At 40.5% G+C, this 25,287-nt stretch overlaps 1 protein-coding gene across 1 annotated transcript; it reads left to right on the forward strand.

The window, feature by feature from the left end:
- The first annotated feature begins 8,074 nt into the window (after positions 1-8,074).
- Positions 8,075-12,800, forward strand: LOC123137194 (uncharacterized). Its single transcript, XM_044556821.1, has 5 exons — positions 8,075-8,374; positions 9,021-9,338; positions 10,716-10,917; positions 11,711-11,939; positions 12,383-12,800. The coding sequence occupies exons 1-5, from the start codon at positions 8,276-8,278 to the stop codon at positions 12,612-12,614; spliced, it is 1,080 nt and encodes a 359-aa protein (XP_044412756.1). The 5' UTR covers positions 8,075-8,275; the 3' UTR covers positions 12,615-12,800.
- Positions 12,801-25,287: the final 12,487 nt, after the last annotated feature.

Genomic DNA, 25,287 nt, shown 5'->3' on the forward strand with positions numbered 1-25,287 from the left:
AAGAAGAATTACATAGAATGCTTGGCATAAAATATGTGAATGATGAGCATGATTGCAATGTTGTTAGTATGAATTTTCGGAATATCTATGATGCTAATGATATGCAAAGCCACAAGCTTGGGGATGCTATGTTTGATGAAGATGATATGTTTAGTCCCCCAAGTTTTGATGAGAATATTTATTATGATGAAAGCATGCCTCCTATTTATGATGATTATATTGATGAAGGTGGGTTTGGAAGAGTGTCAACTTCAGGAAGTAATGATCCCAATATTTTGGAGGATATTGAATATTATTGTGATAATTATGAAAGTGGATTTGGAGAGGTCATGACTTTATTTAGTGATGAATCCACTATTTTGGAAGAGGTTCCAATTGATTATGAGAACAAACTTGCTATCTATGATGATTATTGTGATGACTTGTATGCTATTAAGAATAATGATAACCATGAAACTTGTCATCATGATTTTAGTTTTCGACTGGATTATGCCTCACATGATAATTATTTTGTTGAGTTTGCTCCCACTACTATTCATGAGAAGAAATTTGCTTATGTGGAGAGTAGTAAATTTTCTATGCTTGTAGATCATGAAAATAATGCTTTATGTGATTGTTATATTTTTGCATTAATTCATGATGCTACTGAAAATTATTATGAGGGAGGAATATATGCTTGTAGGAATTGCAATAATATCAAGTTTCCTCTCTATGTGTTGAAAATCTTGAAGTTATGCTTGTTTTGCCTTCCTATGCTAGTTGTTTCTTGTTCCCATAAGTTGTTTGCTCACAAAATCCCTATGCATAGGAAGTGGTTAGACTTAAATGTGCTAGTTATATTCTTCATGATGCTCTTTTTGTGTTTCAATTCTTATCTTTTATGTGAGCATCATTGAAATCATCATGCCTAGCTAAAAAGGAATTAAAGAAAAGCGCTTGTTGGGAGACAATCCAATATTTACCCTTACTGTTTTTGTGTGTACACATGATTATTCTACTGTAGTAATCATGTTTTATAGCTTTTGTTTCAATAAAGTGCCAAGTAAGACCTTTAAGATAGCTTACGGTGATAGTTGTGTTGATCCTGCTGAAAATCAGAAACTTTTGCGCCCGGTAAATTAGTTTTGATAATTCACAAAAACATGATTTTGATTTGATTATTTTTGCTCTGGATTGTTACACAAATTGGTCAGGGTTTAATAATTTGGTAGGAGTTTTGGAGTTACAGAAGTATTCGAGAGTTACAGATTACTAAAGACTGTTCTGTTTCTGACAGATTCTGTTTTCTATGTGTTGTTTGCTTATTTTGATGAATCTATGAGTAATATCGGAGGGTATGAACCATAGAGAAGTTGGAATACAGTAGATATTATACATCAATATGAATTTAGAATGAGTTCATAACAGTACCTAAGTGGTGATTTATTTTCTTATACTAACTGAGCTTACGAGTTTTCTGTTAAGTTTTGTGTTGTGAAGTTTTCAAGTTTTGGGTAAAGATTCGATGGACTATGGAATAAGGAGTGGCAAGAGCCTAAGCTTGGGGATGAACAAGGCACCCCAAGGTAATATGCAAGGACAACCAATAGCCTAAGATTGGGGATGCCCCGGATGGCATCCCCTCTTTCGTCTTCATTCATCGGTAACTTTACTTGGAGCTATCTTTTTATTCACCACTTGATATGTGTTTTGCTTGGAGCATCATTTTGTTTTATTTTGTTTTGCTTGCTATTTGAATAATATCCCAAGATCTGAAAATCTTAAATGTTAGAGAGTCTTCACATAGTTGCATAATTATTCGACTACTCGTTGATCTTCACTTATATCTTTCGGAGTAGTTTGTCGTTTGCTCTAGTGCTTCACTTATATCTTTTTAGAGCACGGTGGTGGTTTATTCTGAAGAAATAGATGAACTCTCATGCTTCACTTATATTATTTTGAGAGTCTTAAACACTATGATAAATTTGATACTTGATAATTGTTTTGAGATATAAAGGTGGTAATGTTAGAATCATGCTAGTTGGGTAATTATGAAATTAAGAAATACTTGTGTTAAAGTTGGCAAGTCCCGTAGCATGCACGTATGGTGAATGTTGTGTGACAAATTTGAAGCATGGGGTGTTTTTTGATTGCCTTCCTTATGAGTGGAGATCGGGATCGTGCGATGGTTAACTCCTACCAACCCTTCCACTACGAGCATGCGTAGTAATACTTTGCTTCGAGGGCTAATAAACTTTTGCAATAAATATATGAGTTCTTTATGACTAATGTGAGTCCATGGATTATATGCACTCTTACCTTTCCGCAATTTGCTAGCCTCTACGGTACCGTGCATTGCCCTTTCTCACCTTGAGAGTTGGTGCAATCTTACCTGGTGCATCCAAACACCGTGATACGATACGCTCTATCACACATAAACCTCCTAATATCTTCCTCAAAACAGCCACCATACCTACCTATTATGGCATTTCCATAGTCATTCCGAGATATATTACCATGCAACTTTCCACTGTTTCGTTTATTATGGCACGCTCCATCATTGTCATATTGCTTTGCATGATCATGTAGTTGACATCGTATTTGTGGCAAAGCCACCTTTATAATTCTTTCATACATGTCGCTCTTGATTCATTGCATATCCCGGTACACCGCCGGGGGCATTCACATAGTCATATTTTGTCCTAAGTATTGAGTTGTAATTCTTGAGTTGTAAATAAATAAAAGTGTGATGATCTTCATTATTAGAGCATTGTCCCATGTGAGGAAAGGATGATGGAAGCAATGATTCCCCCACAAGTCGGGATGAGTCTCCCGACTTTATGAAAAATAAAAGAGGCCAAAGAAGCCCAAATAAAAAAAATAAAAAAAGAGGTCAAAGAAGCCCAAATAAATAAAAAAGAGAAAAAAGAGAAAAAAAATGAGAGAAAAAGAGAGAAGGGACAATGTTACTATCCTTTTTCCACACTCGTGCTTCAAAGTAGCACCATGATCTTCATGATAGAGAGTCTCCTATGTTGTCACTTTCATATACTAGTGGGAATTTTTCATTATAGAACTTGGCTTCTATATTTCAATGATGGGCTTCCTCAAAATGCCCTAGGTCTTCGTGAGCAGGCAAGTTGGATGCACACCCACTTAGTTTCTTTTGATGAGCTTTCATGCATCCGTCGCATGGCAATCCCTACTCCTCGAATTGACATCAATTGATGGGCATCTCCATAGCCCGTTGATTAGCCGCGTCAACGTGAGACTTTCTCCTTTTTTGTTTTCTCATATAATCCATATTATCATACTCTACTCCCCCCATAGTGCTATGTCCATGGCTTACGCTCATGTATTGCGTGAGGGTTGAAAAGGCTGAAGCGCGTTAAAAAGTATGAGCCAATTGCTTGGCTGAAACCGGGGTTGTCCATGATGGGAGCATTTTGTGTGACAAAAATGAAGCATGGCCAAACTATATGATTTTGTAGGAATAAGCTTTCTTTGGCTATGTTATTTTGATAAGACATAAACTGCTTGGTTAGCATGCTTGAAGTATTACTATTTTTATGTCAATATTAAACTTTTATCTTGAATCTTTTGGATTTGAACATTCATGCCACAATAAAGAGAATTACATTGAAAATTATGTTAGGTAGCATTCCACATCAAAAATTCTATTTTTATCATTTACCTACTCGAGGGCGAGCAAGAATTAAGCTTGGGGATGCTTGATACGTCTCCAACGTATCTATAATTTTTGATTGTTCCATGCTATTATATTATCTGTTTTGGATGTTTAATGGGCTTTATTATACACTTTTATATTATTTTTGGGACTAACCTATTAACCGGAGGCCCAGTCCAAATTGTTGTTTTTTTGCCTATTTCAGTGTTTCGCAGAAAAGGAATATCAAACGGAGTCCAAACAGAATGAAACCTTCGGGAGAGTGATTTTTGGAACAAACGTGATCCAGAGGACTTGGAGTGGACGTCAAGAAAGAAGCAACGAGGCCACGAGGCAGGGAGGCGCGCCTGCCCCCCCCCCCGGGCGCGCCCCCACCCTCATGAGCCCCTCGCAGCTCCACCGACCTACTTCTTCCTCCTATATATACCCATATACCCCGAAAACATCCATGAGCACAATAGATCGGGAGTTCCGCCACCGCAAGCCTCTGTAGCCACCAAAAACCAATCGGGACCCTGTTCCGGCACCCTACCGGATGGGGGATCCCTCACCGGTGGCCATCTTCATCATCTCGGCGCTCTCCATGACAAGGAGGGAGTAGTTCACCCTCGGGGCTGACGGTATGTACCAGTAGCTATGTGTTTGATCTCTCTCTCTCTCGTGTTCTTGATTTGGCACGATCTTGATGTATCGCGAGCTTTGCTATTATAGTTGGATCTTATGATGTTTCTCCCCCTCTACTCTCTTGTAATGGATTGAGTTTTCCCTTTAAAGTTATCTTATCAGATTGAGTTCTTAAGGATTTGAGAACACTTGATGTATGTCTTGCATGTGCTTATCTGTGGTGACAATGGGATATTCACGTGATCTACTTCATGTATGTTTTGGTGATCAACTTGCAGGCTCAGTGACCTTGTGAACTTATGCATAGGGGTTGGCACACGTTTTCGTCTTGACTCTCCGGTAGAAACTTTGGGGCACTCTTTAAAGTACTTTGTGTTGGTTGAATAGATGAATCTGAGATTGTGTGATGCATATCGTATAATCATGCCCACGGATACTTGAGGTGGCATTGGAGTATCTAGGTGACAGTAGGGTTTTGGTTGATTTGTGTCTTAAGGTGTTATTTTAGTACGAACTCTATGATAGATCGAACAGAAGGAATAGCTTTATGTTATTTTACTACAGACTCTTGAATAGCTCGATCGGAAAGGATAACTTTGAGGTGGTTTCGTACCCTACAATAATCTCTTCGTTTGTTCTTCGCTATTAGTGACTTTGGAGTGACTCTTTGTTGCATGTTGAGGGATAGTTATATGATCCAGTTATGTTATTATTGTTGAGAGAACTTGCACTAGTGAAAGTATGAACCCTAGGCCTTGTTTCCTAGCATTGCAATACCGTTTACGCTCACTTTTATCACTTGTTACCTTGCTGTTTTTATATTTTTCAGATTACAAAAACCTATATCTACCATCCATATTGCACTTGTATCGCCATCTCTTCGCGGACTAGTGCACCTATACAATTTAACATTGTATTGGGTGTGTTGGGGACACAAGAGACTCTTTGTTATTTGGTTGCAGGGTTGCTTGAGAGAGACCATCTTCATCTTACGTCTCCCACGGATTGATAAACGTTAGGTCATCCACTTGAGGAAAATTTGCTACTGTCTTACAAACCTCTGCACTTGGAGGCCCAACAACGTCTACGAGAAGAAGGTTGTGTAGTAGACATCAATGATATGTAGAAACTGGCCAGAGTGTTTACAATGTTGCAGTCATGCATGGTGGAGGTTATGAAAGATCAAGGAGGTATGGATTACAAGATACCACACATGGACAAAGCAAGAATGCAGAGTGAGGGAAGGTTACCTATAGCTCTAAAATGTGATGGTGAACTCTATCAGAAAACCTTTGAGATTATAGTTGATCACTAAAGGAGATTATGGATGGAGTACTTTGAAATGAACTCTGTACCCCATCACTAAGGAGATCACTAAAGGAATTTGTAGTGCATCTACTGTATTTATTGTATCTACTGTTACAAATTGAATAGTCTACCCTATACTCCATCTAGTCTACATCTTTTGCATCAACTTCAAATACACTAAATAATAATACAGTCTTCATATGACTTATGAAGCCTTTTATCCCAAACAAGTTGGGGTAGGCTAGATATGAAACCCTTTCATGAGGACTTCCCAGGAGGTCACCCATCCTAGTACTACTCTCGTCCAAATGGGTTTCATACCCAAAAGACTGGCTAGTTTTTACGTTGGCTCGCCAAGCCTATCACAACCCTTAGATATGAAACCCTTTCACGAGGACTTCCTAGGAGGTCACCCATCCTAGTACTATTCTCGCTCAAATGGGTTTCATACCTATGGGACTGGCTAGTTTTTACGTTGGCTCGCCAAGCCTATCACAACCCTCCTCCTTTACCCGGGCTTGGGACCGGCTATGCCTAGAAGACATAGGCGGAGTTAATAATACAGTCTTCATATATATGGCGAATATATGCAGATGAACAAAAATAATGTACTCCATCTAGTCTACATCTACTCAAATGGCCATCTACAGATGCTTACACTATACATTTATAGGTCATACCAAAAGACAAATGGTCATTTACTCCAAATGCACAAATGTATAGACTATTTACAAATGTCATCTACTCCAAATGCAAGTACAGATATACTCCATTTACAGGAGTACTGCAAATGTATATATAATACTCCATTTGAAGGAGCAATAAGTAATAAGTCAGTAACTGCAAATGCACACTCAATTTACAGATTTCATTCATAATTGCAGTAAATTTTACTCCAAACATTAGTAATTTTTTTCACGTGATCATCTAAGTGCATCTAACAACAAAGGAATTTAATACAAACATTAGAGAAATCTTACAACATCTATCGAATAGTAGGAGTACTACTTCAAATGGTCATCTAAGTGTACTTATACATTTGCAGAGTGTACACCTAGATATAATCTACTCTTTTGCTGCAATAGTACTTGTTGCAACAATACTTGTTGCATGTACTGCATTACCAAAGTAACTGCATCTACAGACAACACTCTATATACATCTACAAACAATAGGAGTACTGCATCTAGGGTCTGCTTGGTTAGATACTTAAACACCATGCCTGGGAAAAAGTAGTGCCTTGGCGGAGGCTGAGAATGATGGACGTTTTTTGCCTAACAATGCTAGCCTGATGTATGTGTGTTTGGTTCTTGCCTAGGTTATTACTTTGTCTTTTAGTGATTAAGAAATACTCACACGAAGGACATTTTGCTCATGGCTCGTGGTTAGGCCACGCTGCTGACCAGGCGCAAGAGATGGGATGCCTGGCACAGGTTAATGACAATGTCAGCTTCTTTCATTTTCTTTTTATATATAGGCCAAGCTAATCACACATCCAAGAACAACCATGTCAGGCAAATGTTTACTTTCTCAGGCCAACATCCAAACACTTATCAGGCGAGTTTTAGGGATGGTCCAGGCCAAGCATGCAACACCCATTTCACGAAAAAACACGCCCCTACTACTGCATTACCCAAGTACTCTTGCAACAGTACTTGCTGCAACTAATGGAGTAAGAAATGAATAAGTCTACTGTATATAATGGAGTGAGAAATGGACAAGAACATCAACAACATCTACAACCAAGAACAAGAACATCTACTGGATCTAATGGAGCAATAAATGAACAAGTATACTGCATCTACAGATAGGGACTACATCTACTGCATCTACATGGCAGGGAGAACATCTACTCAACGAGGAGTACTAAAACTACAAATAAGAACATATGCTGATGAGTATATACCACATTATCCAAGAGCGAGAGTGAGAGAGAGAGATGAGAGAGAGAGGATGCACGGTGGGGAAGGTGTAGGAGTCGCATGTCTTACCGACGGCTCCATGTTGACTCGTTGCCGCCGACACCAGATCTAGCACCGCCGCACGCAGATCCAACGTGGTAGCCACTAGGTCCGACGATTCCTTGTCGCTTCGAAAAAAATGTTTTTTTTTGCCTTAGGTGATGCCAGAGGACGGTAGGGTTAGGGAACGACAGAGCCGAGGAATGCTGAGGACGATGGAGCCAAAAGCCAGGGAGACGGTGGAGCCGGGAACGCCAGGGGATGGTGGAGAATCGCCGGAGCGTGAAGAAGTTCACTGGAGCGGAATGGAGGAGAAAATGGAGGGGAGTGGGTGTCGATGTCGAGGAGAATGGAGGGGAGTGTCGATGTCAATGCTGAGGGAATGGATTTTTTTTTGTTTCTTTTTTGCAAAATGGCGGTGGCCTCAATTAAATGGGATTGGAGGAAGTAGTAGTATTAATTTCGCTTTCTCCTTTTTTTTTGCCACAAAATCCTCGGAGAGTTTCTCGCTTCTACTCGTTGACGTCAGGTGTTTGTCAAAAAGAAAAAAACTCGTCACGTCAGGAATAGAAGGGAGGTGCGCAGAAAAACCGGCGAAAGGCGAAATTTCTCGAATCGGACGTGAGATCCGGATTTCGACCCAGTCCCTTGGCCTGGTTCCGTCACGGGCTAGGGTTTCGCCGTCTCTCCAGCGTTGCGGGTCGGGGCGGCGAAGATGGCAGGGAAGGGCGCCAAGGCGACGGCCGCCAAGGCGGCGGAGAAGGAAAAGGGGAAGAAGGCCCCCGGCTCCCGCTCCTCCCGTGCCTGTTCCCAGGTCTGTTCCTTGCATCGTACATTTAGTTAAGATGCTGTTCTGATGTGCACTTTTTTGTGTTTTGGGGGGGGGGGGGGGGGGGGGCACCTTAGATTCATTCTGTAATGTTGGTTGGAGTGCTCGGTGTGGTCTAACGAAATAATTGTAAGAAGGGTATAAGGGCGTCTTCTTACAAATTGGACAGCTTTGGGCCTTCTCACAGAATTTTATGGTAGATCCGGCCAAGTGCTCGGTCTGTCTAGTTGCTTCCGTGGATGCACTGGTGGCTAAAAGATTTCTGTTTGTCCTTCACAAATTGGGATTTTTGGGGGACTTTGTTGTGCCGTGGCCTTGAAGTACCGTGTTCCAGCTGCTAGGGTGTGTTCACTCTTGTAGCCTCCACTTCACTTCTTCACTGCGGTGTGTGATATATTCTACCTATGGACCTCCACATGAGTGGATCCTCACAGAGGATACCTCGTTTGTTTGCCATTATTTGCTTACACCTGATTACCTGAGAGCAGACAGGATACTTTTTGGATCACCTAGATTTGATAGTATGGTCATCCATATTATTTTGTATGTAAGACTGCAAGATTTTTGACACATTCTAGACATGTTCTTCCCTAATGGTTAATAGTGATAAAAATAACATTTTGCTGTATAGGAGGAGCCAGCTCCAAAGAAAGATGTGTATCAATTGTTTGCTGAGAAGGTTCGGGATAACAAGCAGCTGGAATCGAGATGGGCTGTGATGCAAGAAACTCGTGTTGAGTATTTTCGTGGAAAAGATTTTACTACCTTCATCAAGAATCATCCAGAAGTTGGGGAAATTTTAGGGCCGGATAAAGATATGGAAGCTGAAGATATTGTCAACACTTTGCTTATCAAGAACCTCGTAATAAGGTGTGACCGAGTTTGGAAAACTGTGAGACCAGGAAAGAAAAAGTTATCATCCTGGCCTGCTCATTTGGAGATACATCAGGTAACTTTATGTGCTGCTTAGGAAGAATGCTTTATCATATGACATCTAGTTGTTCTTATTAGTGGTTACTACTGTCTCCTGTATAATGTAGCCTATACAGTTAATATTCCCAGTGTGTGGATGTTCCTAAAGTTGTTTTTAGTGTTATTAAAGAAAGCAATCGTTTATATTGCATTCATATTCTTATCATCATTTTTCGGTGTCAAGTGAGTTTATTTGTATGATTTAGAGGACCATTACCTTGTCCTTTCCAATTGATATATGTGTTCATGTGAGGTAACGATTGTGTCAGCCTATGAAAGGTGAAACCGAAGCACCGATATGGCCAAGTCTGCCGTGTCTGCGTATAAAACGCCGGCGATACATGGATAAGCTAATCCCCCAAGTATCCCACCTTCTCTTATTAAAAGAGAAGAGAATATTCCGGACACGCCTCCGGTACGCCGCTGATACGTCGTGAGCAAGGGTGCAGCCATAAACAGGGGCGGTTGGGAAGGATAAGCGGGGCAGCTTCAGTGCGACCTCCGGCTCCTGATCTGTGAGTTTTCGAGAGCGAGGGAGGGAGGGGGGGGGGGGGAGATGGCCTTCCCCTCCAGCTTAAGTGCCACCTCTGCCTCCTGAACTGTGAGTTTTCGTCCAGCTTCAGTGCAGCTATGTGTTCTGTTTCTCCATTCCGCTCCTCTGTTCTGAACTTCTGATGTATGTGTTGACCTGTGGCTGTTATATGCGCTGCATCCTTTTATCCTTGTGCTAGTGGCCTCACCATACGTCATGGTATTTTGATCTCTTCTCCGTATCTCACATCTTCAAACTATTATATTGTCTTCATCACGTAGCATTATTTTATTATTTATGTACGTACTCTCCATATTGCATTGTAGCTGTTTCTATAAATTGCTATATCCTGTGTCCCCGTATGGCTGTATCGCCGTGTCCATGTCCCCGTATGCCCGTATCGGTACTTCATAGGGTGAAACAATACCAGTCTTATAACCAGAAGATGTGCTTCATTGTCTGGCTTTTGAACCTATGTTTTTTTGCACCTTACTTTTTAACAATTTGTGTGTAGCAAATGCATTTCACTTTTTTGGTGATGTCAAGCGATTTTTTTGTATGAGTAGGAGGTTCATTACCTTGTCTGTTCCAGATGCATGTAGCAAGTAAGATAATGACACTATCAGCCTATGAAGTGAAACAATACAAGTCTGAACCAGCAGATTTCCTATATTGTCTGGCTTTTTATCATTTATGTGTAGCGAATGCATTTCACTTTCTTGTTGTGGTGTAATAAAGGGCTACTACAGATTGTTGCTTTCAGGTTATTATCCTTTTTGTGGGTTTGTTCCTATTGAACTAAAGCTTCATTTGTACTTACAGGAACAAGTATTCACTGAAAATGATGGTTTTTACGCTTGGATGTTTCTCAAAAGACGGACCTTGTGGCAGACGATTCTTTCATTTATCTGGCCTGTCTTTGCGTTGGCAGTCTGCTTATTTCCAGTTTACCCATACCAATGCAAGATTGTGGTACTGTACTCTTGCGCTGGAGCTTTACTGTTCATTGTGTCCCTGCTTTTATGTAAGATTCCCTTCCTGAATCTCTCTCATATTTGCCATCTTCTGGTTTTGTAGTGGCAGTTAGCCCTAGCAGTCTGAGTTGCGTGTATTGCTAGTTATGCATTAAAAATGCACATTCTCCGTGTTGCATTCATGAATAATATGCCATTATTTAGTATTTTTTGTAAAGGCAAAGTCTTGTATATCAGTTTCACAGATGCATAGTTAAGTTGCTATGGGAGTATCTAACATTTGATTTTGCATGTTGCTTGCGAAACTTTAAGTATGCCTGTTGGTGGCACCGTCCAGAGTAGAATTAAATGTCTCAGCTGGCACTGCTGCACATCTATTTGCATGATTGACATAGAGCTGCAAATTTATTCAAAATAACAGTAGGCAGGTCGCCATAACTCTATACCTGCCAGGCACTTTTATAAAGGGCTTCTACCTAGCCTGCCCTAGGGGCTGCCTAGCCTAGGTTCCGTTTCTCCTTTGGATTGGGTTTCTTCTTTTGTGTTGTACGTACATGATAAAGTTTGAACATATTTTTGTTTCTTCATGTACAATATCTTCATTTCATATATTCCTTAGTGAGAGAACATAAGAAATTCGGCACTAGGAATTGTTAAGTGACGCGGTTTCAGGCAAACATTTTTACCAGCCGGCTGTTACTAGTGCTGGTGCATGCTTATGTTGCTTCTATTGCCATACTATTTTATGTGGTGGGATTATCCCACATACCCACTTGCATTCCTTTGTTAGATGCTCTAATTTGGGAATGATGATATTTGTTTACATATTCGATGGAATTGCAGTAAGAGCTGCCATCTTTGGCGTACTATGGGTTCTTCTTGGAAAACGGGTGTGGTTCTTCCCCAATATAAATGCAGAGGAGACCACATTTAGAGAACTCGTTCGGTTTTGGCCTGTGAAGGATGAGGGAGAGCAACCAAAGTGGACGTCAAGACTTTTCTATGCTACTGTTGCCTTATTGGTGATATTGCTGCTTAGACATCACGCTCCAGATGAAGCAGCTAGAGCGAGGTAATTTCTTTTCTATAATACATTTTCCTATCTCATGCCTTTGTGTCACCTGAGCGATGAACTCGGTCAATGAAGTGTTCTATCAAGCATGCCTCCTCTGCATTCAGCAATATATTCCAGGCACCTGCCTTCCATTTTTTGGCACATATGCAGTTAAACTTTCAAGATAGCTCCTATGCAATTGTTATTTCGACAGTCCACAGTTTGTTCCCAGAATAGAGGAATCACATGTTTGGTTTGCACCTGTATTGGGTCACTGTGTTCAACTAGAATTTATATACTAGTAAAAGTGTATATTTTCCTGTCAAAGAGAATACTATCAGTATAGATGTTGTTCTTGCCGTGAATTATAACTAGTCGTGTGTTGCCAGGGAGGCACCGGACCCTGGTAACGGAGGGCTTGAAATCCAGTTGCATAACCTTCTATTTTTCTCTGTCGTCAGGTACCAAAAGAAGGTTTCTAATATAATTGATGATGTCCTTGAGTGGTCTCCGAAGTTGGCTCTGTCTGGGATGATGGATAAACATACTGAGGATAATGCGACAGAAACTAGTAACTACACCAGCCATGCCACAACGAGTACTGAAGAATCTACAGATGCAGCCGAGGATGAGGATGCAGATGAAACCCAAGGTGCTGCTGATGATACGAGAACAAGATCTAGTGAAATTTAAAACGGAAATCAAACTTCTAAGTTTGATGGAAATTTCATAAGTACTCTCGTGGGTTCTAATTATACGGATATAGAAAATTCGGGGTGTTCAATCTGACCATGTTTTGTTCGTATATTGCCACCGATCAGCTGTACTCTTAAAGGAAGTGTTGTCAAAACCTAAAGCACATTACCTTTTTTGCTTGCATGGGGCTTGTTTTTTAAATGCGTGTTTCACAGGATAGGAGTAGATTTGTAGCAGGGGCACCTTTTCTTCATGGGATTTCTATTTTGATGGCTCTCATTGTTTAGTCCTCAGTTTTGCCCATGCTCGTTTGCAGTCCTCACTTTTCCCCTCTATCGCGTGGTCCATCCTGGCACCTTTTCTTCATGGGATTTCTATTTTGATGGCTCTCATTGTTTAGTCCTCAGTTTTGCCCATGCTCCTTTGCAGTCCTCACTTTTCCCCTCTATCGCGTGGTGCATCCTTACAAAAGCTCGAACGGGGGTTTGTCGTCTTGTCAAAGTCTTTGACCGTTACTTGTGCACTGATGCGTGATCGTAGGTAGGCTCTGAGCATATTACTTGCATGGGGCTTGTTTTTTAAATGCGTGTTTCACAGGATAGGAGTAGATTTGTAGCAGGGGCACCTTTTCTTCATGGGATTTCTATTTTGATGGCTCTCATTGTTTAGTCCTCAGTTTTGCCCATGCTCGTTTGCAGTCCTCACTTTTCCCCTCTATCGCGTGGTCCATCCTGGCACCTTTTCTTCATGGGATTTCTATTTTGATGGCTCTCATTGTTTAGTCCTCAGTTTTGCCCATGCTCCTTTGCAGTCCTCACTTTTCCCCTCTATCGCGTGGTGCATCCTTACAAAAGCCCGAACGGGGGTTTGTCGTCTTGTCAAAGTCTTTGACCGTTACTTGTGCACTGATGCGTGATCGTAGGTAGGCTCCGAGCATATTACTTGCATGGGGCTTGTTTTTTAAATGCGTGTTTCACAGGATAGGAGTAGATTTGTAGCAGGGGCACCTTTTCTTCATGGGATTTCTATTTTGATGGCTCTCATTGTTTAGTCCTCAGTTTTGCCCATGCTCGTTTGCAGTCCTCACTTTTCCCCTCTATCGCGTGGTCCATCCTGGCACCTTTTCTTCATGGGATTTCTATTTTGATGGCTCTCATTGTTTAGTCCTCAGTTTTGCCCATGCTCCTTTGCAGTCCTCACTTTTCCCCTCTATCGCGTGGTGCATCCTTACAAAAGCCCGAACGGGGGTTTGTCGTCTTGTCAAAGTCTTTGACCGTTACTTGTGCACTGATGCGTGATCGTAGGTAGGCTCTGAGCATATTACTTGCATGGGGCTTGTTTTTTAAATGCGTGTTTCACAGGATAGGAGTAGATTTGTAGCAGGGGCACCTTTTCTTCATGGGATTTCTATTTTGAGTTTTAGTGAATTATTGGAAATTGCCCAAATTTGAACTACAAGAGTGATGTAGTTTGGTTATGAAAATTGCCAAAAATCGTTTTATGCTATAATGTTGGTGGTGCATGAACTTGGGACAAACGAAGTTGAAATTCCAAACCATTTTGTATGAATGGTCAACATTGCAAGTTTGACCCATTTAGAAAAACAAAGAAAATGAAGAAAGAAGCCTCAAAATTGAAATGCCTTTGCATGGAGCCATCTTATGTGCACTAGTTTGTGGGAAAAATCATTAACTTGCAATACAACAAGTTTGCTATACAATAAGTTTCAAAATTTGGCATTGTTAGATTGGAAACACCCAATTATTTTAGGGAAAAACTTACCTTCTGCCGGCCGATCTCGCACCCACGTCTGCCGGCTCTGTGTTTGTTGGACTGTCTTTTGATCCAACGACCGATAGCACCCCGCACCCACGTGCACAGGTCTGTAGCTCAGCTGTCGTGTCAGAAAAGCTTTCTACAACCGAGAGCATGTTTCAAAGCTCCGTGGTGGTTAGATCCAGCAGGAGAGAGGCAGAGCACCGTGCGGCTGGGATGAAGGCGGTGGCTGGGTGGTCGACGGCGGCTAGGCGACCGCGGCAGACCAGCCGTCGACCGCGGCAGACCAGCCGCGCTGGACGATGACGACGCGATCTGAGGTCGTTGATGGCTGCACAAGCACCAGGTGTGCATCCTTTCCCCTCTAGATCTACAAATTTCCCCCATTCCCGCAGGGGCGAAATTAAGGGAGGGATGCGGTGGTGGGCGGCGGCGGTGGTGCCCCGTCGCATTGGTGGGCGGTGGTGGTGGTGCCCCGTCGCGTTGATGCGCTCCCCCATAGCGGCGTGCTTCTACTACAGCAGGGACAGTGGTGCTACTGCTCTGTTGCGGTTGGCAGCAGCGCGCTCTACGCAGGCAACGACTTCTGCACACTTTTTTCATTTGCAAAATTTTCTGCAACATTACCTATGTTGCAAAACTTCTTCCACAACATCACCCTTGTTGCGAAAAGAAAGAAAGACAGAAAAAATTCTGCAACACGACCTATATTGCATAAAAAAAAATTCTGCAACACAACCTATGTTGCAAAATAAAATAAAATCCGCAACACAACCTATGTTGCAAATAAAGTATCCGCAACACAACCTCTATGGAAATGTTGTTTCTGCAACAAGGCCTTTGTTGCAAAGGTAGAAGAGCATGTTTAGCGACTAGATTGTGTTAAATCTGATGGCTTGTGAGGCGACGGATCTTTTAAAACGATCCGCCGACCGAGCGTAGCAACCCCCATTATTTTAACAAAATTAATGAAATGTGGGTCGCCACTTGTCATGGACATGCAAACTTGGCAAAAGTTGGACATTCAAACATGCAAACAACACAAATTTCATTTAAAGTTTATAATTTTTACAAACATAAACCCTAAACATAGCTACTGACAAAATAAAGCTAGTTCATAAACCTAATCTACCAATCGTCGTCATCCACATCGGACCCGCTGCTGCCGCCGGAGGAGCCCTCCTCCTTGTTCTCCTCCTGCTTGCCGTCATCATCGTCCTCGCTCACGAGGTCGATGGTGATGTCGACCATCGAGGCGATGATCGCCTGTTGCAGCCCCGGAGTGTCGACCGGGTCATTGGGGTGGGGTTGCGGCCCCTTCATCGATTCACGCAACACCAGGAGGAGCCTCGGCAGGTCTGCACGGTCACCGAGCTCGTTGACCACCGCCCTCCTATACTCTGCTAGCAGCGGCGGCTCGGCTTCGGCATGAGCAGGAAACCGCCAGAGCCCATCCCAGGCTCGGGCTTGGGCATGAGCAGGGGGCTGAACGAGCTCATCCCCGAGTCGGGCTTTGGGACTAGCAGGGGGCGCCACGGGAGCTCATCCCCGGCTCCAGCTTTGGGATGCGCAGGCCGCCGCTGCGCGAGCTCGTCCCTAGTGTCCCTGGCTCTAGCTTAGGAAAGCAGAGGCCCCCACTGCTGTTGGCATCGCTGCCACCTCCCACAGACGTGGGCGTGGATCGAGGCATGGCCCGCGATGGTGAAACCCGGTCGTCCTCGTCCAGGCCGAGCTGCGCGCGGCACACGACCATGACATCGACGAAGGTATGATACGTCCATTTTGCATCATGTTTACCTACTATTATTTACTATGTTTTTATGCATAATAATGCTTTTTGGAGTAATTCTAATGCCTTTTCTCTCATAATATGCAAGGTTTACACAAAGAGGGAGAATACCGACAACTAGAATTCTGGACATGAAAAAGCTACGTCAGAGTTACCTATTATGCACATCTCCAAATGAGCTGAAACCTTACAGAGAATTGTTTTGGAATAAAAGAAAAATACTTGAGCAAATAACTACCGGAGGAGGCCCACCAGGTGGGCACACCCACCTGGGCGCGCCAGCCCCCCCAGGCGCGCCCTGATGGGTTGTGCCCTCCTCGGCCCACCTCTGGTGCCCCTCTTCTTGTATATAAGTCATTTTGACCTAGAAAAAAAAATAAGGGGAGGACTTTCGGGATGGAGCACCGCCGTCTCGAGGCAGAACTTGGGCAGGAGCACTTTTGCCCTCCGGCAGAGTGATTCCGCCAGGAAACTTCCCTCCCGGAGGGAAAATCATTGTCATCGTCATCACCAACAATCCTCTCATCTTTGGAAGGGCAATCTCCATCGACATCTTCAACATCACCATCTCCTCTCAAACCCTAGTTCATCTATTGTGTTCAATCTTTGTACCGGAACCTCAGATTGGTACCTGTGGTTTACTAGTAGTGTTGATTACATCTTGTAGTAGATTAGTGGTTTATTTGGTGGAAGATTATATGTTTAGATCCATTATGTTATTTAATACCCCTCTGATCTTGAGAATGATTATCATTTGTGAGTAGTTATTTTTTTTCTTGAGGTCACGGAAGAAATCTTTTTGCAAGTAATCATGTGAACTTGGTATGTGTTTGATATTTTGATGATATGTATGCTGTGATTCCCTTAGTGGTGTCATGTGAACGTCGATTACATGGCACTTCACCATATTTGGGCCTAAGGGAATGCATTGTGGAGTAGTTATTAGATGATGGGTTGCTAGAGTGACAGAAGCTTAAACCCTAGTTTATGCGCTGCAGCTAAGGGACTAATTTAGATCCAAAATTTAATGCTATGGTTAGATTTTATCTTAACACTTTTCCCGTAGTTGTGGATGCTTGCGAGGGGGTTAATCATAAGTAGGAGGTTTGCTCAAGTAAGAACAACACCTAAGCACTGATCCACCCACATACCAAATTATCAGAGTAGCAAACACGAATCAAACCAACATGGTGGAAGTGACTAGATGAAATTCTCGTGTACCCTCAAGAACGCTTTGCCTATTATAAGAAACCGTTTTCGCCTGTCCTTTGCCACCAAAGGATTGGTCTACCTTGCTGCACTTTATTTACCATTACCGTTACTTACTACAAATTATCTTGCTATCAAACTACTCGTTACCGACAACTTTAGTGCTTGCAGAAATTACTTTGCTGAAAACCACTTGTCATTTCCTTCTGCTCCTCGTTGGGTTCGACACTCTTACTTATCAAAAGGACTAGGATTGATCCCCTATACTTGTGGGTCATCAAGACTCTTTCCTGGCGCCGTTGCCGGGGAGTGAAGCACTCTTGGTAAGTGGAAATTGGCAAGGAAAAATTATTACTACGTGCTGAAATTTATTGTTACTTGTTACTATGGAGAACCATCTTTTGAGGGGTTTGTTCGGGGTATCTTCACTTCGAACGGAACCATAATTAGTTGCCCTCAACCTACCGCACCTACTAAAAATATTGGTTATGAAATTCCTTCGAGTATGATAGAACAACTGCTAGCTAATCCTTATGCAGGAGACAAAACCGAACATCCTGATATGCACTTGATATATGTGGATGAAATTTGTGGATTATTTAAGCTTGCAGGTTTACCCGGAGATGAAGCCAAGAAGAAGGTTTTCCCTTTATCTTTGAAGAGAAAAGCATTGTCACATTATATGCTATCTGATGATATTGGATCTTGGAACTGGAATTGATTGAAATTGGAATTTCACCAAATTTTTTATCGTATGCATCTAGTTCATCGTGATCGGAATTACATATATAATTTTTGGCCTCGTGAAGGAGAAAGTATCTCTCTAGCTTGGGGAAGGCTTAAGTCAATGTTATATTCATACCCCAATCATGAGCTCTCAAGAGAAATTATTATCCAGATTTTTGATGCTCGGCTTTCTCATGATGATCAATCCATGCTCGATACTTCTTGTGCTGGTTCTTTTATGAAGAAGACTATTGAATTCAAGTGGGATCTTTTAGGAAGAATTAAACGCAACTCTAAAGATTGGGAACTCGATGAATGTAAAGAGTCAGGTATTAAGCTTAAGTTTGATTGTCTTAGATCTTTTATGAATACCGATGCCTTTCACAAGTTTAGCACTAAATATGAACTTGACTCTGAGATAGTAGCCTCTTTTGTGAATCATTTGCTACCCATGTTGATCTCCCTAAGGAGAAGTGGTTTAAATATAATCCCCCTATTGAAGAATAAATTAAAAAACCAGTAATAGCTAAAGAAGAAACTATTATTTACAATGTTGATCTAGTTGTCCCTACTACTTATATTGAAATACCACCTTTCCCTGTTAGGATAAAGGAACATCTAAGGTTTCAACTATGGTCCACAAAAGTAATATCAAAGCACCTAGACCTTCAGAACAAATCAAAGCAGAACCTAGTGTTGCTATGGTTAAAGATCTCTTGGTAGAAAATATTGATGGGCATGTTATTTACTTCTGTGATGAAGCTGCTAGAATTGCCAAACCCGATGAAAAAGATAAACATAGACCTGTTGTTGGCATGCGTGTTGTATCAGTCAAAATAAGAGATCATTGTTATCATGGTTTATGTGACTTGGATGCTAGCGTGAGTGCTATTCATTTTACCTTATATCAAGAAATTATGGATGATATAGCACCCGCTGAAATAGAAGACATAGATGTTACCATTAAACTTGCTAATAGAGACACCATCACACCACTTGGGATTGTTAGAGATGTTGAAGTCTTGAGTGGGAAGGTAAAATACCCAAATGATTTTCTAGTTCTTGGTTCCCCACAAGATGACTTATGTCCCATTATTTTTGATAGACCTTTCTTGAATACCGTTAATGCTAAAATAGATTGTGAGAAACAAACTGTCGGTGTTAGTTTTGGTGATGAGTCTCACGAGTTTAATTTTTCTAAGTTTAGTAGAAAACATCATAAGAAAGAATTACCTAGTACGAATGAAATAATTGGTCTTGCTTCTATTGCCGTGCCTCCTCCTGCTCCACTAGAACAATATTTGCTAGACCATGAAAATAATATCCATATGCATGAAAGAAATGAAATAGATAAAATCTTGTTTGAACAACGACCTCTGCTCAAACACAATTTGCCTATTGAAACTCTAGGACGTCCTCCTCCACCTAAGGGTGATCACGTGTTTGAATTAAAACAATTGCGAGACACTTCGAAATATGCTTACCTTGATGAGGAAAAGATATATCCTGTTATTATTAGTGCTAACCTTTTAGAACATGAAGAAGGAAGATTGTTGAAAATTTTGAAGAAGCACCGAGCTGCTATTGGGTATACTCTTGATGATCTTAAGAGCATTAGTCCCACTCTATGTCAGCATAAGATTAATATGGAACCTGATGCTAAACCCATTGTTGATCACCAACACCGTTTGAATCCTAAGATGAAAGAAGTGGTAAGAACTGAGATATTAAAGCTTCTTGAAGCAGGTATAATATATCCCATAGCTGATAGTAGATGGGTAAGTCTCATTAATTGTGTCCCTAAGAAGGGAGGTATTACTATTGTTCCTAACGATAAAAATGAACGCATTCCACAAATAATTGCTATCGGCTACAGAATGGTAATTGATTTTAGAAAATTAAATAAAGCAACTAGAAAAGATCATTACCCTTTGCCTTTTATTGATCAAATTCTAGAAAGACTATCTAAGCACATACACTTTTCCTTCCTTGATGGATATTCTGGTTTTTCTCAAATACCTGTTTCACAACCTGATCAAGAGAAAACCACCTTTATTGCCCTTTTAGAACGTATGCTTATAGACGTATGCCTTTTGGTTTATGCAATGCACCTGCTACCTTTCAAAGAGGTACGACTGCTATATTCTCCGATTATTGTGAAAAGATTGTTGAGGTTTTCATGGATGATTTTTCTATTTACAAAACTTCTTTTGATGATTGCTTAAGCAACCTTGATCGAGATTTGCAGAGATGTGAGCAAACTAATTTTGTCTTGAATTGGGAGAAGTGCCACTTTATGGTTAATGAAGGTATCGTCTTGGGGAATAAAATTTCTGAACGACGTATTGAGGTGGATAAAGCTAAAGCTAATGCAATTGAGGAAATGTCATGTCCTAAAGGTATTAAAGGTATTCATAGTTTCATTGGTCATGCTGGTTTCTATAGGAGGTTTATTAAAGACTTCTCCAAAATTTCTAGGCTTCTTACAAATCTTTTACAAAAGGATGTTCCATTTGTTTTTGATAATGATTGTGTAGAAGCCTTTGAACACTTATGAAATCCTTAACTTTGATGTCTACTACACAACTTGTTCTTGTAGACTCATGTTGGGCCTCCAAGCACAGAGTTCTGTAGGACAGTAGCAAATTTCCCTCAAGTGGATGATGTAAGGTTTATCAATCCGTAGTAGGCGTAGGATGAAGATAGTCTCTCTCAAACAACCCTGCAACCAAATAACAAAGAGTCTCTTGTGTCTCCAACACACCAAATACAATGGTAATTTGTATAGGTGCACTAGTTCAGCGAAGAGATGGTGATAAAAGTTTAGTAATGATAGTAGATATTAATTTTTGTAGAGGAACAATAGAAAACAACAAGTTAGCAATTGATAGAATAGAGCACAAACGGTATTGCATGAGGCCTAGGGTCCGTACTTTCGTTAGTGCAATCTCTCAACAGTGCTAATATAATTGGATCATATAACCATCCCTCAACGTGCAATAAAGAATCACTCCAAAGTTCCTATCTAGCGGAGAACATAAAAAGAAATTGTTTGTAGGGTACGAAACCACCTCAAAGCTATTCTTTCCGATCAATCTATCCTAGAGTTTGTACTAAAATAACAGCAAGCTATTCTTTTCGATCGATCTAACCAAGAGTTCGTACTAAAATAACACCATATGATACACATCAACCAACTCTAATGTCACCTAGATACTCCAATGTCACCACGAGTATCCGTGAGTTGATTATACGATATGCATCAAAGAATTTCAGATTCATAATACTCAATCCAACACAAAGAATCTCAAAGAGTGCCCCAAGATTTCTATCGGAGAAACAAATACGAGAACGTGCATTAACCCCTATGCATAGATTACCCCAATGTCACCTCGGGAATCCGCGAATTGAGTGCCAAAACACATATCAAGTGAATCAATATGATACCCCATTGTTACCACGGGTATTCATAGCAAGACATACATCAAGTGCTCTCAGATCCATAAAAGTATTCAATCCGATAAAACAAAATCTCAAAGGGACTCAATTCACAACAAGATAGAGAGGGGAAAGCACCATACTCCCTCCGTTCCTAAATATAGGGTGTATAGTTTTTGGCACGCAAATTAAAGAACACACGTGGAGTGAAAATTTCACAAGTTTTGGGCGAGATTACACCTGACTAATTGAGATAACAAAATACAGCAGCTTGCATATTATAAGTAAATGTAATCAAATCCCTAAAAAAATTATCCAAACGAGTGGTGCAACGCAATGCACCTTATATTTTGGATCTTTTCTCAAAAATCTATACACCTTATATCAAGGAACGGAGGGAGTATGATGCAACTAAATTAACAAAGCCCGCGATACATCAAGATCGTGACATCTCAAGAACATGAGAGAGAGAGAGAGATTAAAAAATAGCTACTAGTACAAACCCTCAGCCCCAAGGGTGGACTACTCCCTCCTCATCATGGTGGCCGCCGGGATGATGAAGATGGCCATCGGTGATGATTTCCCCCTCCGGCGGAGTGCCAGAACAGGGTCTAGATTGGGTTTTCGTGGCTATAGAGGCTTGCGGCAGCGAAACTTCTGATCTAGGGTTACCACAAGGATTTTTAGAATATTTGGCAATTTATAGGGCAAAGAGGCGGTGCGGGAGGTCACCGAGGGGGGCACAACCCCCCTGGGCACGCCTAGGTGAGTTGTGCCCACCTCGGGCCTTCCTCTGGTACTTTTTAGCCCATCCTGGGTCTTCTGGTCCAAAAAACTTCTCCAATTTTTTTTGCTGCGTTTGGACTCCTTTTGATATATGATTTCCTGTGAAGTAAAAAACAAGCAAGAAACAACAACTGGCATTGGGCACTATGTCAATAGGTTAGTCCCAAAAAAGATATAAAGTTGCTATAAAATGATTGTAAAACATCCAAGAATGATAATATAACAGCATGAATACTTCATAAATTATAGATACGTTGGAGACGTATCAGCATCCTCAAGCTTAATTCCTACTCATCCTCGAGTAGGTAAATGATAAAAGAAATAATTTGTGAAGTGTGAATGCTAGCAAAGTGCACAAGTTTGATTAATGATAATTTCAATCACTTTTCCTAGCATCATAACAACAATTCTTTCTCATAGAACTTATCATGTTAAAGTAGCAACCAATTCACATGTTAAGGTTCAAACAATGAATTCTCTTGAAACTCAACAACCTATATTCTTAGTCACCATGCAATTGTAATTCAACTTATTCAACAGAGTCTAAAAGAGCTCCACATACTCTATCATCATATAGTCTTCTATGATGGCTAGTACTCAAAGCATATTTTTAGAACAAATGGCATCCATCAAACACAAAGAAAGATAGGGGCTTATATTTTGCCTCCCAACTCATTTATGATAGAGATAATTGTCAACAATAATAAATCATGATCAAATATATTTGACTGGTCATATGTTCCTAGATCTTTCCCCACCACATGATACTTGCCAACTAGAGAATAATTGATGTTGAAATGAGAATATATTCTATTGACTCTTTCATAAAAGTAATACTGAAAAGTAAAAGATAGGCCCTTCGCAGAGGGAAGCAGAGGTTGTCATGTGCTTTTTATTTGGATGCCCAAGCTCTTAATACAACGGAACGTCACATTATATTGCCCCTTATGATAGAAATCTTTATTATGCAGTCCGTCGTTTATTACTTTGCAATCACAAGTTCATACAACGCTCAATTTTCCCTTACAATAAAAGATCAAACATATTTAGGAGCAATTTTTATTGCTTTATGCACCGATGAAAACTTACTTGAAGGATCTTATTCAATCCATAGGTAGGTATGGTGGACGCTCATGGCAAGAAACTGGGTTTAAGGGTTTTTGGATGCACAAGTAGTATGTACGAATTTTTGGCTAGCAAAAGATCCTAGGAAAACACCACATGTTGGAGGATCCATAACAATATAACTTCTATGCAAATATACCCAAACATAACTCATTACGTTGTCTTCCTTGTCCAACATCAACTAATTTGCTCAAGTTTGAAAATAATTAATGGGTCTTCACAATCATTGAAGATTTCGAAGATAATATATTTTCATGTGAAAGTTCTCTTCCTTGTACTAATCATTCATGAATTTCTTGTATGACAAATATTGTGATTGTCAAGCTTCAAAAGATTTCATTTTCTAAACCCAATGTGAAGCTACTACTAGGCATGATATGGACATCAACTTCATGACATTCAATTCATTCAACAATTTACTCATAGTATATAAGTGAAGCACGAGAGTGAATGACAAACTACTCCAAAAAGATATAAGTGGAGATCAAATGAGTAGTTAAGTCAATGGATAGATATGTGAGGACTCTCTCTCATTAATTTTTTAGATCTAAGTATTTTATTAAAAAAACAAGCTAAACAAAACAAAATGACATTCCAAGAATAGCACACATCATGTGAAGAAGTAAAAACTTAGGCTCAACCGATACTAACCGATAATTGTTGAAGAAGAAAGGTGGGGTGCCTACCGGGGCATCCCCAAGCTTAGATACTTGAGATTTCTTGAAATATTAACTTGGGATGCCTTGGGCATTCCCAAGGTTGAGCTTTTGTGTCTCCTTAATTCCTTTATATCACGGTTTCCCTAAATCTTAAAAACTACATCCACGCAAAACTAAACAAGAACTCGTGAGATAAGTTAGTATAAATCAATGCAATACCTTATCATTCTTTATTGTAGAAAATCACTAAAATTGTTATTCAACATTGCATACTAAATGCCTCCACATATTTAATACTCCTATCCTCAATTTGAATCGTTAAACAAGCAAACATATGCAAACATAACAACAATTTGCCAAAACAGGACAGTCTGTAATGGATGAAGAAGTATCTAGACTTATTTAACTTAAAAAATTATGAAAATTTACCACACTGTAGAAAATTAATCATAGCTTATTTTGCAAAAAATTTCAAAATTTTATCACATTCTGAATTTTCTTGGGAATTTTTACAACAACGACTAACTTTCTATTTTCAAACAACAACTCATATACTTGCAAAATAAGCATGGTAAAGGCTATCCTTGCCACTTTTATTGGAATAAAAGATACAAAAGATTATAAATAACAGCAAGCAAATCAAAACAAATTAAAATGACGCTGCAAGCAAAACTCATATGATGTGACGAATAAAAATATAGCCTCAAGTAAGGTTACGATTTTGTTGGAAACGAAAGAGGGGATGCCTTCCGGGGCATCCCCAAGCTTAGTTGCTTGGATCTTCCTTGAATATCACCTTGGGGTGCCTTGGGCATCCCCAAGCTTATGGTATTTTCACTCCTTATTCTCCTCATATCGATATCTCACCCAAAACTTGAAAACTTCAATCACACAAAACTTAACGGAACTTCGTGAGATGGGTTAGTATGATAAAGGCAAATCATTGACTTTGGTATTGTCAAAGACAAGATTCATACCTGTTATCACACAATTCCTACTGTACCCCATCATTTCTACAATTTATGTCGAGCAATATAAGCCATAGAAACTAGAAAACAAGCAAACTATGCATTGAAAACAGAATCTGTCAACAGAACAGTCTATAGTAATCTGTACTCCAACCATACTTATGTAACTCAAAAAATTCTGAAACATTAGGACA

The sequence above is a fragment of the Triticum aestivum genome, chromosome 6B (assembly GCF_018294505.1).
Source record: "Triticum aestivum cultivar Chinese Spring chromosome 6B, IWGSC CS RefSeq v2.1, whole genome shotgun sequence".
Taxonomy (NCBI): domain Eukaryota; kingdom Viridiplantae; phylum Streptophyta; class Magnoliopsida; order Poales; family Poaceae; genus Triticum; species Triticum aestivum.

Coding starts and splice junctions, on each gene's coding strand:
- LOC123137194 (XM_044556821.1), top strand. CDS start 8,276: ATGGCAGGGAAGGGCGCCAAGGCGACGGCCGCCAAGGCGGCGGAGAAG. Junction 10,918..11,710: donor CATTGTGTCCCTGCTTTTAT/GTAAGATTCCCT, acceptor ATGGAATTGCAG/TAAGAGCTGCCATCTTTGGC. Junction 11,940..12,382: donor GATGAAGCAGCTAGAGCGAG/GTAATTTCTTTT, acceptor CTCTGTCGTCAG/GTACCAAAAGAAGGTTTCTA.